General features: G+C 40.6%; 2 protein-coding genes across 2 annotated transcripts; both read right to left on the reverse strand.

Annotated features, from left to right (window-relative positions):
- Positions 1–1,627: 1,627 nt before the first annotated feature.
- LOC139335931 (zona pellucida-like domain-containing protein 1) lies at positions 1,628–6,299 on the reverse strand. The gene is made up of 10 exons (XM_070969714.1): positions 6,203–6,299; positions 5,535–5,755; positions 4,958–5,142; positions 4,793–4,865; positions 4,564–4,661; positions 3,072–3,152; positions 2,577–2,745; positions 2,384–2,486; positions 1,940–1,960; positions 1,628–1,764 (listed from the first exon to the last, which is right to left on the reverse strand). The coding sequence occupies exons 1-10, from the start codon at positions 6,297–6,299 to the stop codon at positions 1,628–1,630; spliced, it is 1,185 nt and encodes a 394-aa protein (XP_070825815.1).
- Positions 6,300–8,903: 2,604 nt separating this feature from the next.
- LOC139335847 (zona pellucida-like domain-containing protein 1) lies at positions 8,904–14,871 on the reverse strand. The gene is made up of 10 exons (XM_070969621.1): positions 14,766–14,871; positions 13,284–13,504; positions 13,005–13,186; positions 12,513–12,585; positions 11,765–11,862; positions 11,334–11,414; positions 10,944–11,115; positions 10,748–10,853; positions 9,308–9,337; positions 8,904–9,076 (listed from the first exon to the last, which is right to left on the reverse strand). The coding sequence occupies exons 1-10, from the start codon at positions 14,869–14,871 to the stop codon at positions 8,904–8,906; spliced, it is 1,242 nt and encodes a 413-aa protein (XP_070825722.1).
- Between the last annotated feature and the right edge of the window lie 218 nt (positions 14,872–15,089).

A 15,089-nucleotide genomic window follows, 5' to 3' on the forward strand; every position in this document is an offset into this window, starting at 1 on the left:
GTGTTGTAGCTTATGAGCAATCACACAAATGGATTCCTGCTAATAACTGATGGCGCTGTGCACAGGTGAACTTGAAAATCACCAACTGGAGTACAAGCTTTCAGGAAACGAGATAAAAAAAAATGGTGATTAGACACCCTCTAGTGGAGGATCATTACAAAATCATGACAACCTCAACACAAACTTCCTTTTATCCTCTGTGCAAAAGCACATCAAACCTCAAACTGAAGGAAACTCCCGACAGTATGAATTTGAAATACTAATATTCATACTGAAGAGCTCTACTTTTTGTTCGATCTACATTCCTCCAGTTATAAAACAACATAAAAGTGTGTGTGCCAGTTACACTCAGCTTAATGAATTAGTCTGTTTCATTTCCTTTGAATTCCCACACCAGACTGAAGATAGCCAAAGCCTTCGTGCATGCCAGGAATTGTTTCATGTGGACTTTGAAATGCTCTCTAACATGGGATTGCACTTCACAGCATGCAGAGTATACTTTGCACTGCAGGTGAATGTCTGCTGTTGGATGACACAACCTCTTGTTTCATATCTTGCAAGCTTTAATAGTAATAATAATGCATGTGTGACATGAAAAAATGGCACAAATATACACAGCAGCAGTCATTCGCTTTGTGGAAATATACAAACTTTCTCAGAACAGTTGCCACAGTAGATTATACATTATTAGAAGAGTTAAAACTAAGTTAAATTCCCTTGTAATAATGCAGGCTTGAACACCTAGTTCAAACAGGCAAATAATGCAAATAAATAACTAAATTTCCCCACTCATTCTCTTGGTATCGTTTCATTTCGTGTGATACCTCTGGATTTCTGTGTGACCAACAGAAGGCAGGGTAATGACTCATTATGCATCTAGAATTTAATCAGTTACACATGCGTTTCTACATATAACATGCAACATGTCAGCTCTGGCTTGCACAGACTAATCTATGTTGCTTGTAAAACCATTGAAAGTCATTAGTCAGTCATTAGAAATTGTAACAGGGAGTTCAACCCACTCTCTGTGGGTTGAAGAATGCGAATTTGCTGTTTTTTAGGGAGTTATGTGCCAGACTGTGTCTTGGCCAGGACCTGAGACTACCTGGAGAAAGCAAATAAGAGTATTTCCTACAATGTCGAACTATTCCTTTCAGATGACCGCAGAATATGTTTATTTCTTTCTCTCATCCCAGTCACCAGAATAAATGTTGGCACTGAGTGTTTGTGAAAACCGCAGATATGATGAAACTTTATGTTTTGTTACAGTTGAACTTTCAGCTGTTTGTCGTGACAACGCTGTGGTCTGCAGAAATGTACAATGGCAAAATTTTATTCTGGCAACTGGGCAGTTCTTCCTTTCTGTCTGTCTTTCTGTCCATCTTTCTTACTATTGTAACCATGCAGTGCATCATGGTAGGTCTATTATTCAGACTTCATCTTCCATAACTTCTAAGAGTCTGTGAGGGATTGGAATTAAACATTAAGTGCTCCAATCAATAGTTTGATTCGGTACAGCAGAGTCCTACATACATACATTATGCACCTCCACCAGTATGTGAATGTCACCCTGTCAAGCTCATTATGTCATTTAAGTCAACCTCTGTTTGTCAGTTATGAGCTGCTGCTAGCTTTGCCGCTTCAGCTTTCGATAAAAAGATGCTGCCATCAAAATGGCTGCCACCCCTATCACAATGAGGACAGCCACAGCAATTCCCAGGCCAACAGACGCGCCCCTGCCATCAGACTGGCCACCAGACAGCGCTGTGCACAGATGAGAGTGACACCATTATGGGATGCATAATTACAGCAGACAACAAGAAGACATTATGACTTGCTGCAGATAAGAAATGCTTTTCATTTCTGGAGGAATCTAATTAGTAAAAACTTTGTGAGTGGCTGTTCTCATGGCGGTCAAGTTAATAAAGAACATACTCACCCTCGTCTTTGGAGAGGATGGCTGTAAGAGAAACACAGAGAGTCAGTATTTCATTAAGAGGGAGATTACATCCAAAATATTATGTCTGCTGAAAAAGTTAGAGGGAGAAAGAGTGTCAAAGCCAGAAAAGTGCTGAGTGGCTTTAACATCTCTGAACTACTCTGTGTGCTGAGAACAAACACGCTCCTGCAGAAAGTGTATGTATGCTCTTTTTTCTGCATTTTATTCTATATTCATCTTCTCTCTCTCATCTTCATTCATTTTACATAAAACGAATGAGATGTTGAGTGTTGATTAGTGAGCTTTGGAAGTGCTGGTATACTTTTTAGCATCTGTTTGCAGTCTTCATGCTAAGCTAAGCTAATTGGCTACAGTGTGCAGATCTTTTGTCTGGCTCCTTTAACTACTCATTTGCACAGATAGAAAGACACATAGGTGACATACGGGCATCTGTCTTGGCCCTTATAGACACTGTGAGCACAGACGGCTCAGTGATGCTGTCCTGGACGACTGTGGTCTCCACACTCCTCCGCTTCCTGTTGCATTGCTGCCGATCAGACAAGATGGAGAGAGATGTTGATGACCTGCTCTTTGGAATTGGAGATTTCTGCTTGAAATGCATGTGGTGCCTTCCTACCTTGAAGGTGCTACAGGTGCTGCGCTCGCAGAGTCGGGTGATGCAGTGCAGATAGTAGGTGGAGATGGTCTCATTCTGCTGCTCGATGAAGCGGAAAGCCGGGAAGTAGAAGCGGGCCTTTTGGCTATCCCCGTTCTCCAGCATGGTGGTGAGCTGATCTATGGAGCACCTTTCAATAGAAGGCGAACCTCACAAGTGCCCCATTTGCACATCACACGGATACATACAGGCAGTGTATTAATGATAGAAAGGAAGGGAGATGAAATCAAGACTAGGGCTCCCTCAGGATTTAGGATTTAGAGGTAACTCTGCTGCTCTTTTTGCATGGAAGAGAGGAAAACCTGTAGATATGTGTAAAGGTTTAAATTTAAAGCTGGACTGCTGAACTGAGAGACAGAACCCATTATCAATCCTTGAAGGACTGGGAGAAAAAGTTACAATTAGTAGGCAGCTCACGCTTTTTTTGGAATTTCTTGAGGTGTTTTTGTGACTTACGAGACAAACAGATTAAAGTAGGTGGAGTTGGAGGGCTGCGGATTCACCGAGGCGTAGCACCGGTCCAGAAGAACAAAGTACCTGTGGAGAAAGAATGAGGTCCCCAGCACCGAGTCAGAGACTCCAGGTCACAGGTGGAATCCTCAAATTTACAATCTATCAAGACACAGTCATGTGTTTGGAGACGAGGAGAAATGGAAGAGACGGTCTGTTTTTTAATCTACACATTCACTCAGGTTTCCACTCATCCATTCCAGACATCCCAGACCTGTATTCATCAAACTGCTGAAAGTCAAACCTTCACTTTTATTCCCATCACACACTTAAGAATAATGTTTCTTACAGCTAAAACATACTTTCAGATTTAAGGTTGGTAAGAGTCGATTCTAGACGGCTGCAGCTCAGAAGTGAGCACACACCTGCTGAGACACGTTTTTGGAGTGAATACACAAAACCACAAAAGGATAGTTTTAACCTCTTATTTCTGTTTGATTTTTTTTTCTTCGTTTGTGCAAATAACAAGAAAAAAAGCTACCTCAGATTGGTTTGTAATCACTTTCAGCATTCTTCTTTGTCTGCACTTGTAAATGTCGTATTCAACTCCATGATTTCTTCAATGCATTCCTCTGCGAGCAGCAGGATTTCTTTCCTGCTACAGTTTGCTTTTTCTTTTCAGCCAGTTTGACTATTATTTCATATATTGTTGTCAATTTGACATCTTAATTGGCACTGGAGATTTCATATTTCTTTCAAAATAATAAAAAAAAAGACCAATATGGCAGATGTGAGGTAAATCTTTGTCTGTGTGATCACCTCTTAAACTTTACTGTAAGTAAAAGTGTACAACTATCCATCAGAAGTATTCATTGTGCAGAAGTGGGCCCCTTACCTTTTTTTATGAAATCTTACATTTTTTAACTCTTTGGGCCTCAATTTAGAGCTCCAACTAGGGTTTTTTGTTCAGGGCCACAACCCCAAAACCTACTAACACCTGGTTCACATCTGGATCAGTAATACATCCTCACAATGCTTTGTGCAATCATCTCGTGGAATATTACATATTTTTTTACTGTGCTTATATATATTTTACTGTTTTATATATATTCTACCAGTACAAAACCACTGTATTGTATTCATATCTTACTCATGTGCAATCCAAAATTTTCCATTGTGAAACTATCCGACACAAGACAGCATTATTTTTGTACTCTTTTTGTATATAATGTACACATACATAGTTGATTTTATTTTGTGTCCTTCCTATTGTGTATTTTTTTCTTTTCTACTCCTCCTTTTTATTGTTGCTATCTGTAACAAATTAGTTGAGTACAAAATAAGACATTTCCTCTGAAGTGGAAATACTCAGCTTAAGTATCTCCTAATTACAGTATAGCACTTGATTAAATGCGTTATTGTCAGAGGTTTGATAAATACAGGTCTGAAGCAGACAAAGAAAAAGCTGCAGGTGTCATATAATGTTAATGGTTCTTACTGGGATGTCAGGTTGGATGCAACCACCTCAACGTAGATGTTGGTCCTCAGTTCGACGCCCAGAGGTGATGAGACAAGGGGTGTGGTGTAATTAATATCCTGGCAAAGAAAGAGGACGTAAACATTATACAAGCTTTTACATAAGATTCATTTTCTAAAGTTACAGTTTAGGTTGGTGCCAGGCAGAAATGAGGGTACGAATGATATGTGAGAAAGTTGTAAGGTGGCACCTGGTACAAGGTCATGCTGAGGGTACTAATGAAGCTCCCATTGTTGTCTTTCAAAGCAATGGAGGAGGATGACCTATGAGGAAGAAATGAGTGAGATCATGCTCAGCACGCAAGTGAAATGTTAGAAGTTTTAATGCATTTCTTAACCCACATATCATAACTTACACGTCCACCTGGGTGTTGTTGATGAGATACTCCAGAGGATAAGCACATGAATAGTAATACTTGAGCTCTGCGTTGTAGGTGATGGTCCCAATGGTGGGGTCGAAGGATCGGATCACCCCGCTGACATTGACCGTCTGGATGTTGGAGAAGTCAGAGAATATTCCCGTGCCTGGCGCGCTTGTGGTCTGAAGAATTATTGAACGAAAACATGATTATTTAAGAAATGGTTAAAAATAAATGTTGGTTGACGTCTCTGCACAGCAGGCAGTGGTGATGAAATCACAGCAAGGAAGTGGAACCGCTTTTTCATTCTCCTTAGAAAAGGAGACTGATGGGATTGCATGTGTCTGTGTTTCATTAAGTCCAGAGTAGGCTGATTCACCTCATGCATGTCTGGCTGAAATTCTCTTATTTCTACACTGAGTGCGTTCTTTTTCATCTCCTCTTACCTGGCTCAGAACACCACACTCGGATACCGTTTCAGTCCCCTAAATCTGCTCTGACTGTCCTCAGATAGGCCCGGCATCACCATCCCCCATGACTTTAAATCAGGACACTTCACTGATGCAACACTCACCAAAAAGTTACTCCCACAGGCGTTCCCCTCTCTGATGGGGAAGCTGAATCTCACCACAGGAGGCGCCACCGAGGTGTCCAGCGTCCCCTGACAGTCCACGTTGTCCCGGATACGGTTGAGGATCAGTAAGCTCGCGTTGTAGCCGGTGTAGATAGCCGGGCAGATTTGAATCGACAGATCAATGGCAGATGTGCCACAAACCACAGCGATATCAGTGTATTCTGATGGTGATAAGATAACACTGTTACTGAACAACTCTGATATGACTTTCACTCACTCTAACAGCATCGTGCTAATCCAAACTCCAGCTCAGCGTGCAGCATGCACATGATTTGTGCATATGTGGACAAGTATCAAAGGCAAATTCTGCAATTTCATATTAAAATACACTTAAGAATTACTGACATATATATATATAGTTGCACAAGATGAACCACAGTTTATAAAATGATAAATATTTAGTTAAATATGCCTGTCTTAATGTCTACGTTTCTTCTGTAAAGACATATTTACCAGTCTAATTAACACTCTTTCAAGTGTGGTAATTAAATATCTGAAGTAAACCAAAATCAATATGGCCTCCCTGAAGGTCTAAATCTGAACTAAAATCAATACGAGCTCTTCAGTCCAACACAAAAATGTGAGCTTGAAGGTCAGGGCCATCATACCTGGTCGTCTGGCGTACGCTCCGCAGTCAGAAAGGCTGAGGGCCTCTCGGCCCGCAATACACAGGGAGGTCAGGATGAGGAAGCTGAATAAAGCCATCTCACTGTTCTGCCCTCTGTGAAAAAGCTGAGGCAAACACACAGATGTCAAACAGAGAAAATCCTAATGAGTCCAGTAAAATGCTGAAGAGCAATCCAGTGAGGAGATTTAACAATAAAGGTCCAGATTTAGATGTTTAATCCAGAGCTGTCGATCAAGAACACTTTGTTTGTATCTTAGCCTGGATCTTACCTCCTCAGTCTCTTTGCTGGTTTAGGATAACAGAGCGTTGGGCTGTTTTATATATGGTGAACATGACCGTCGTGTTGTCCCAACACTGTTTTAGGATTGGATGGAAACAGGGTCAATGCCACTGTGGTGGGGTTGCCTCAGTTTGTGTGAACAATTCACTTTTTGTGGCTGAGGCACTGTGGTCCTCTCCTGGAGGCAAATGATGAAACCCAACACAATCCCCTTCAAAGTTACAAGCTTAAACAATGTCTATAGGGCTTTGTGACTTTGTGTATGAATATCTCAGCTTGCTGATATGAAACTTAATAAAGTAAGAGCATGTATGGTTTCTAGTCACCTGGGAACTCACGCATAATAGAGGAAAGAGCACCTGTTGTCTTCTGAGGCGTCCTGTGGTTTAATGTGACCTGGATGACCCTTAATTTGACAAATTGGCAGGAAAGACCTTTTATAGGACGGCTTTTGGTGCTCATAATTTCGTGACACACTATTATCAACAAGCCGGTTAGTCAGACTGACATTTATCATGTTTACGCCTAGAGAACTTCTTGTTTTTAAAGAGTACAAATGAAATGATTTCCATCAGAATATCTGCGTTCGTGCTCGCTGGTCTGAGTAGAAATCCTCACATATTTGGAGCATCTTTTAAAACTAAGTTAATGTTGAGGTTAAACTGAGAGGAAATGATTGAAGGACAGGTGGAAAACTGATCTTGTCAGGTGAGCCACCTGGGAAGAGAAAGCTCTGATCGGGGTCAAGTTGGAGGATGGGCGTCTCTGTCGACCTTTTGTCAAACCACATTGTCAAATACAGGACACGTTATTATTGTCATGACGTGTGCACTTACTCATGCTAAGAGTTGTTCTGTCCACACACCCTCATTTATATTCCTCTGGTCTTAAAAAGATAAGTTTTCTTCAGTCTTGACTAGCCTGAACTTGGCTTCAAGACTCAAAACCAAATCCCTGCCTCATCTCCATTTTAGGAGGAGGGTTTAATCAATTATCGCTGATAGTAAACTGAGAGGCTGGATGATAACATTTATTCCCCTCATTTCAGTTATCTGTGGTCATTGTGGACGCTGAATACATCACGAAATGGCTGTTGAAATGAGGGATTAGAGTGATAAAGAGCAGTGAATGCAGCAGAGCTGTGCGGGTCACGATAGCAGCCGCGGAGTCAGACACGTGAGACGCAGCTGCCGCCAACAGACATTTATATAGGTCATCGGAAAAGAAAATCAATACGGCAAAAATTGAAAGATTAATTCTGGCAGTCATCAAATGAGCTCTGGCAGTGCCTGGTATTTTGTTCATTTTCCTGGAGATTGAACACCCACGGGGCCATGACATTTGGAAACTTTCACAGATATGTGCCAATATTAAAGAGTAAACTTCACTGATTGCAGTCAGATAAAACATGGTGAAAATGGCATGAAAACTACTTAAGACCTAAAATACAAATACAAGGCAGCTGGCCATCATGGTAGTTTGTGTTTACAGATACTGAAAAGACTGCCCGAAGACAGATTTCATGTAAAATTAATATAAAATTGTACAGTTATACTGATTGATATCAACCTTTAATGAGCTAAAGCTTTGTGAATATGGTTTAAAATCTCAAATCATAGTCCACTTTCTCAGTTTTGTTTTTCAGTTTTTCAGATAAACTGAAGGATTAGTTGTTTGTTCAATTCTCCTCATCCTTAATATGTCCTTAATAATGCTTTTTGCTTTTTGCGAAGAGTTACAAAAGAATATAACACTATCATGTCTGTAAATTAGCCAACCGTCTCCCATTGTTAGCTTAGCTTAGCATAAAGACTGGAAACAGGGAAACAGCTGCATCCAAGGAAACAGAATCCGCCTACCAGTGCCTCCGAAGCTCACTGATTAACATGATATAAACCCCTGTGTTTGGTTTTATACATATTAAACAAATTTATTTGTTTATTTGTTTAATATGTATATGATTTAGTAGTGCTGAGAGGCTAGCTGTTCACTCTCTATGCTAAGCTAACTATTGGGGATAGTTATAAAGTAAATAAATGTATTCCTTAGAATGTTGAAATATTCCTTCCTAAAATATTTTAGGCCTGCTTAATTCCACTGTCTTGATTTCAAAACACTGCATGATACAGTGTTTTAACATTATACAGCATGATAATGCTATACATTTACATACAAAAAACAGTGCTGTTTCTGTAAACACTGTAAGTGATCGAACAACAGACGACAACAAATAACAAGAATGAGGTAGTGAAAGCAATAAATACACAACACCTAAAAAAATACAATAAACACATTTAATAAGATGTGTACAAATGCACCTGTACATTATCATTTCGTTTAAGTCTGTGGACACTTTCTGCACATGTTGTCAGTACAAAGATGCCGTTTTATACACGTTTATTCATTTAAAGCTGCGGTTCCAAACACCTGAAGCAGCGCTCGATGGGAGGCGGGACTTCTGCAGGAGGCGGACCGACAGCAGGAAAAAGCCTACACTGACCCCACCCAGGATGACCACACCTGAGATCAGAGCGCTGGTCACCGGGTTCATTGGCTGGGAGGGGTCACCAGAAGCTGAAGGGTGAAAAGCAGAAACTTGAAACAGACACGTTCTTTGACATGAGCTTAACATGACCTGAGTTTGTGTCTTTTCCTTTCAGGGAGAGAAGTGCAGCCTTTTTGTTCTTGACTTGAAATCATCAATTTCCATGAGTATCTGCTGTCTTTACATGTTGTCCCAGGACTTAGTCATGGGCCATATTATGATCCTTTGTACGTTTTGTAGCATTGCATAAGGGAGCTTACCAAGTTGAGAGTTGTCGACAGGTGTTTCATCTGAAAAATTGATTTGAAAAGATTTTATTGAAGTCATTTTTGCAGACACTTTAATCTTCAATGGCTCTCTGGATGTACTGATGTAGTTATCAATTTAAAGGAATAGTTTGACATTTGGGGAAATATGCTTCTTCGCTTGCTTGCTGAGGGTCAGATAAGAAGATAGCTGCAGCTCTAATGCCTGCCTGTTAAATATGAAGCAGCAGCGAGATGCAGGGTTGCCAATTTTTTTTTTACTGGGGGGGTGTCAGCAAGGTGAAATCCGTGAGCCATCGCCACCGCCCACACACACACACACACATCACGCACCAATCAGGAAGTAATTTAAGAACCTTAGGGTACTCATAGTATCTGGAAATTGATGTATTATCCAAAGTTTGCTTGGTTTAACCATCACTAAACCAGAGTTTAGTGATGGTTGAGTGATGGACTTTGACCATAACACATTCACCTGTTCATCTTGTTGCTATCTTAGTGTTTTAGCATGACAATTTGCTTTGGCAGTGTGAAAACATGACAGTGAAGGTGAAAGTGTGTGTCAGCTGGCAACCCTGGATGGTTAGCTTAGCTTAGCATGATAATTGGAAACAGGTGTAAACAGTTAGCCTCGCTCTGTCCAAACACTATCTACCAGTGCCTCTAAAGCTCACTAACTAACATTTTCTATCAGGTTTGGTTAATCTGTGTACATGTTGTGTTTTAACAGGAGATTGTGCATGAGACTCTTTCTGTGAACAGGCTAGCTGTATGTTAATCAAAGCTAGCGGCACTCCACTGTCTGAAATAAAGAAATCAGTGAGTGAGAAATTAGCTTTTACTGTTAGATTTTTTCCACGTGTTTCCAGACTTTTGGGTTCTTGAAGCTAGAAATTACCTCACATCTGTCCGTTTAATATGAAATTACAGCAAGGGGCCAGTTAGCTTAGCTTAGCATCTAGAGTTGAAATGGTCAAACAGCTGGACAGGACCCGTCCAAAAGTAACCATATGACCTAAAACTCACCTTTTAACACAATGTATCTTACTTATATCTTGTTGGCTGTTTGATGTGTACAAAAAGTGTAAATAATACAATCTGTGGTTCGCAAAGAGGCTCCACACTGAACCCTCCATGTGGCAACAATATGATGTTTTTATTCTTCGTTTTTTGTACAGATTAAAAAGACATTATGTGCTAATTCATAAGATTCAGAGATACTGGTAGGCAGATTATTATTTAACCTTCGGACACAGCCAGACTTGCTCTTTCCCCTGTCTCCTGTCTTTAAACTGAGCTAAACTAAATGGCTGCTGGAGATAGCTTCATATTTAACAGACAGAAGTGAGTGGTATTGATCTCCTTATCCAATGCTCAGTATTTATTTCCCCAAATCTCAAACTATTCCTTTGAGAGTGAGTTTATTTTTCATACCGCTCCTGGTGATAATTGGTCCAGCGGTGAGGACAGCATTCCCAGATGCTGCTGGTGGGGATCCTAGGCTGTCCCTTTCGTCCCGCCTCCGCCGCCGTCCACAAATCTGCCAACCACATCATCAGATTTCAGTCCTCGCTCAGGTCGGGAGACACACAGGGAGTCACAAACTGACATCCATTACTTTTACACTTACTGGCATGAGCATGATGCAGTCATCTACCCGGCAAAGCTTGGTGACGCAGTGCAAGAACACCGTTGACATCTTCTGGTGTCTGTGTTTAACAAAACGGAAAACCTCGAAGGAAAAACGGCCCATCTGACTCTTTCCGTTCTCAAGAACTGTCGTCTGTGGGTCTTTGTAGCAGCTGTGTCAAACAAGTACAATGCACAGATACGCACATATGTACATGCACACACTGAAAGTCATAGATTTGATATCTAGATGTGTGCTTAAGCACTCAATGAGAAGGCAAAAATAAGTAGCCATAATTTGGGATAAGCTGTCTGGAGAGCATGAATAGATAATGACACCCTTTTGTGATTTATCAAGTCATCATCTTGAGTGGATAAAAAGCAAGATTACCCAAAGAAAAGGTCATAGCGGAGTTCATCATTAGGATTCCCTGAGGGGGTTGTGTAACAGTAGTCCATCAAGATGTTCCACCTGCAGACGGACAAAACTGTGAGATGGGATGGAGGATAGAGATCCAACTGCACATGGGAAAGTACGGATGGGGTCATTCTCTGCTGCAGACTGGCGCCTTCACATAGTATAATAACATAATAGCGTAATGAACTTAGGCAAACCACAGAGGAAGAAAAGAAGGCGTGGATCTGTAAAAAATGATGGCAGGAAAGATGCTGTGGCTCACCAGAATATCTTCTTTACTTCACTGATTCTTTTTTTTGCTGACAACAATGTCTGCTACATGAGCATTATCTCTGCAAAGATTTATCTCATCTGAAGATCAATATTCAACTGTATTCAACCCAATTGGATATTATCTGCTGTACCGTTTGTCTAAGTTTGTGGCTTTCACGGCAGCAAAGACTCTGGTTTTCAGAGCCAGTCCAGCCATTGGAATAGAAAGAGGTTGGCTGTATGTTGAGTCCTGTGCAGGAAGAGGTGACGAGAAAAAGGAAATGTTTAGTTTTTCACTCAAAATATGAAATTGGAAACTTGAAATTAAAACAGGGGCTGAGTCCTAATGTAACGAACATTTCAATTATACGGTTGATGATATTCTATATTTTTGTTATTGTCAAAAAATAAAGCCTTTGAAAAGACCAAAACCAACAGTGTATTAGTCTGTCTCTCAATACTTTCTAAATTAAGTTAAGCCCCACGTAACGATGTAACTCTTTAAAAGCACATCACAATGATAGACAGTGCTTTCATTTTTCAAAAAGGATTAATGATTTCCTGAAGCAGCTTGCTGTTAATCAAACAGGAATTGTTGGGGACTATTTTCAGTGGCGGATTGAGACACATTTGGTGCTCTAGTGTGTATTAACAGTAGCAGGACAGCGTCAAAATAAACCATTTGATGCATTGTCAGTCTTTTCAAGGGATTTGTTGACAATAAGAAAAATGTCACCAGACCTATGAAGATAAATCTGGTTAGATACTTTTTAAAAGAGCTAACAGGTTCACTAACTTGACTCAGAAATCGTGAAATCAATTTTCATGAAAATTACATTCACATCTGAATCTCGTAGTTCAAAGCTTCTGAGCTCATGCCAAACACAGCCGTGTACTCACATTGTACAGGATCATATTCAGTGTGCTCACAAATGTGCCATTGCTGTCCTTGACGGATACGGCGGCAGAGGAGCTGTGAAAAGATGCAGTACGTGTATTTCACTGGTATTTATCAATCTTTCGAGAGTGTTCGCTTGACAAACATGTCTTTGAAAACATGAGTTTTGAGGTCGCATGGTGATAAAGCTACAGCACATTTATTTATTTATCTGTTCATGTGACAGTTTAGAGGAATGTATGCATGTGAATTAGCATCTAAGTCATTAAGAAATTATGCATATTTAATAAATGATTTTCAGAATACCATAAGACACAAACCCACTCAGGCTTCAAGCCAGGCGCATAATTGTCACCACAGTTTAGGGGAACAATAAACAAATCTCAATTCATTCTTAATTAAATGAATAAATCTAAATACCAAATCCAGTGACAAACTCCTGAAAGGTCAAATTTTGTTTTGGACACTGAAGGATTCTTTGGGCAGCAACTTACGATGCCAGCTGTGAGTTATTGACCAGGTACTCCAGCGGGTAGCTGCAGCTGAATTTATACAGCAAGCCAGGAAGGTAGCTGATTATAGTCGGCGGGTCAGGGGTGTCGATATACCCTGAGACGTTCCCAATTTGTACTAGAGACATGTTTCCGTAGGCATTGGCCCCATAGGCAGTGCTGACCTGCAGAGACAATGTCAGTGTAGTCAATGAAGTCAACATGATGAAGTTTCCAACTGATTAAAGTAAAACCAGGCTCTTCTGTTTGTGTATTGTTTACCACCAGGCTGTTGCCGCAGGACTCCAGAGTGCTGAGACTGATGCTGAACAGGACCGCTGTGGGGAAGGTGTTGTTGTTGATGAAGCCGCGGCATTGGGCGTCACTGTGGCGACCGTTCAGAGCCAAATCTGCATTGGTGTAGCCGGAGAAGAGCACGGGGCAGAAGTTGATCTTCAAGGTGATGGTCTGAACCCCGCAGTACACGCTGATGTCCCGCTCGCCTGGAAGAACAAAGAGGACGGGAGGGACAGAGAAGACAGCAACACCATATAAACTTCAAAGAACAGGTAAGCTGTTAGACGGAGCTTACAACCATAGGGCCGATTGCACAAATTTGCACTAATTTCCATCACTGTCAAAATGGCCCCTGATTAGATGGTGGGGCTCAAACTCAGCAGGACACTTGTGACCAGGAAAACCCTGATAGAGGGCTGATAAAATAAAGACTTTAGATAGTAACATAATCACAAACACTGCTGCAAAGACAAGACATACAATTACTAATATTACCACCTATAAAAGAGGTCTGACAATCAGCACTTTGATATGAGAATTTCAAATCAACTTGAGACAACTAGCAGAGCTCAGAGGTCAAACCACCGTCATTACACAATCAGAACACTTTTCAACCCAATAGGATCTATTATTTCATGGCTCACCGTAGATAAGGTTACATCAAAGTGTGTCCGTTTCCAAGATGTGTTCATGTTATTTTGTCCATCCTCTGCAAGCAGGATTTCAAATACCAAGAGGAACGTGTCTTAAATATTTAAATATCTTTTTAGTTTTCAGTTGTTATTTATTATTATTCTTATTTTGCGTTTTATCTATTCAGACAGCTGTTCAGTTCTTTCCAGGAAACGTACTGTATTAACAAATTATAGACCCTTTCAAAATCATTTCGTTTCCCAGCACGAATGAGGTTTTAAAGCCCTTTTCATGTTGCCTGGAGTAAAATTCTGGTGGAAAAATACTGAATCATTCATTCATTTATTTTAAAAGAAATCAACAAAGTGGCTGATGAAGTCTGCAAATACAATTAGCCTTAAAATGTGTGTATTTAACTCAAATTTCCGCAAAATATACAGAGGACATGATCTGTGTCCTCAATAGTAGCTGCTGTATAGACAGAAGACAGTGGGGAAAGAAATATTAAAAAAGGCAATATCAGAAAAATTAAGTATCAGAAGTTACGCAGTCATTGCATTTTGAAGCTTGGTTGAGCTTATTTGGCAGTTTAAGTATAACAAGGTGTAAAAGTTGTATTTGTTTTGATGAAAAAAATATCAGATAAATGTAGTACAGCAGGGACTGCTTTGTTTACTGTAGAGTAGTACCATTAAAATTGTACTTAAGGGCTGTACAGCAATTGTCTCTAAATTGAATACAGTGTGTTATAAACCATGCATTAAAGCTCACGCCTGCAGGCTGAACAACAGAAGAGGGCATGGATCATAAACATGTAACTTGGAGTTTTCTCACCAGGAAACCTGCTGTGGTAGTTGGCGTCACAGTTGTAGCCATTAAATTGTGTGGAGACAGAGGTGGCGTGACTCATCAGCAGGAGGATGAAGCACGCTCGTCTCATTTCGGCACTCGAGAGAGGTTTGCCCGCTGTCATCTTCAGAAGGTCAACATTGCATAAACCACATCCTCAGGTACGTGTTAAAAACAGCACTGATCTCAAAATTAGATGTTGAAAAACAATGCTCGCCCGTTTCCTCCACTGCTGCACACTCTGACCTCTATCAAAGCAGTACAACCTTCTTTCCCCAGGTCCTCTAATCCTTCTTATCCTGCTCCCTG

The sequence above is a fragment of the Chaetodon trifascialis genome, chromosome 9 (genome assembly GCF_039877785.1).
Source record: "Chaetodon trifascialis isolate fChaTrf1 chromosome 9, fChaTrf1.hap1, whole genome shotgun sequence".
Taxonomy (NCBI): Eukaryota; Metazoa; Chordata; class Actinopteri; order Chaetodontiformes; family Chaetodontidae; genus Chaetodon; species Chaetodon trifascialis.

Coding starts and splice junctions, on each gene's coding strand:
- LOC139335931 (XM_070969714.1), bottom strand. CDS start 6,299: ATGGCTTTATTCAGCTTCCTCATCCTGACCTCCCTGTGTATTGCGGGC. Junction 4,662..4,792: donor TCAGCATGACCTTGTACCAG/GTGCCACCTTAC, acceptor TTTCTTTGCCAG/GATATTAATTACACCACACC. Junction 1,961..2,383: donor AAGGGCCAAGACAGATGCCC/GTATGTCACCTA, acceptor TTTCTCTTACAG/CCATCCTCTCCAAAGACGAG.
- LOC139335847 (XM_070969621.1), bottom strand. CDS start 14,871: ATGAGACGAGCGTGCTTCATCCTCCTGCTGATGAGTCACGCCACCTCT. Junction 10,854..10,943: donor ACTGCATCATGCTCATGCCA/GTAAGTGTAAAA, acceptor TGTGGTTGGCAG/ATTTGTGGACGGCGGCGGAG. Junction 9,077..9,307: donor TGTCGACAACTCTCAACTTG/GTAAGCTCCCTT, acceptor TTCACCCTTCAG/CTTCTGGTGACCCCTCCCAG.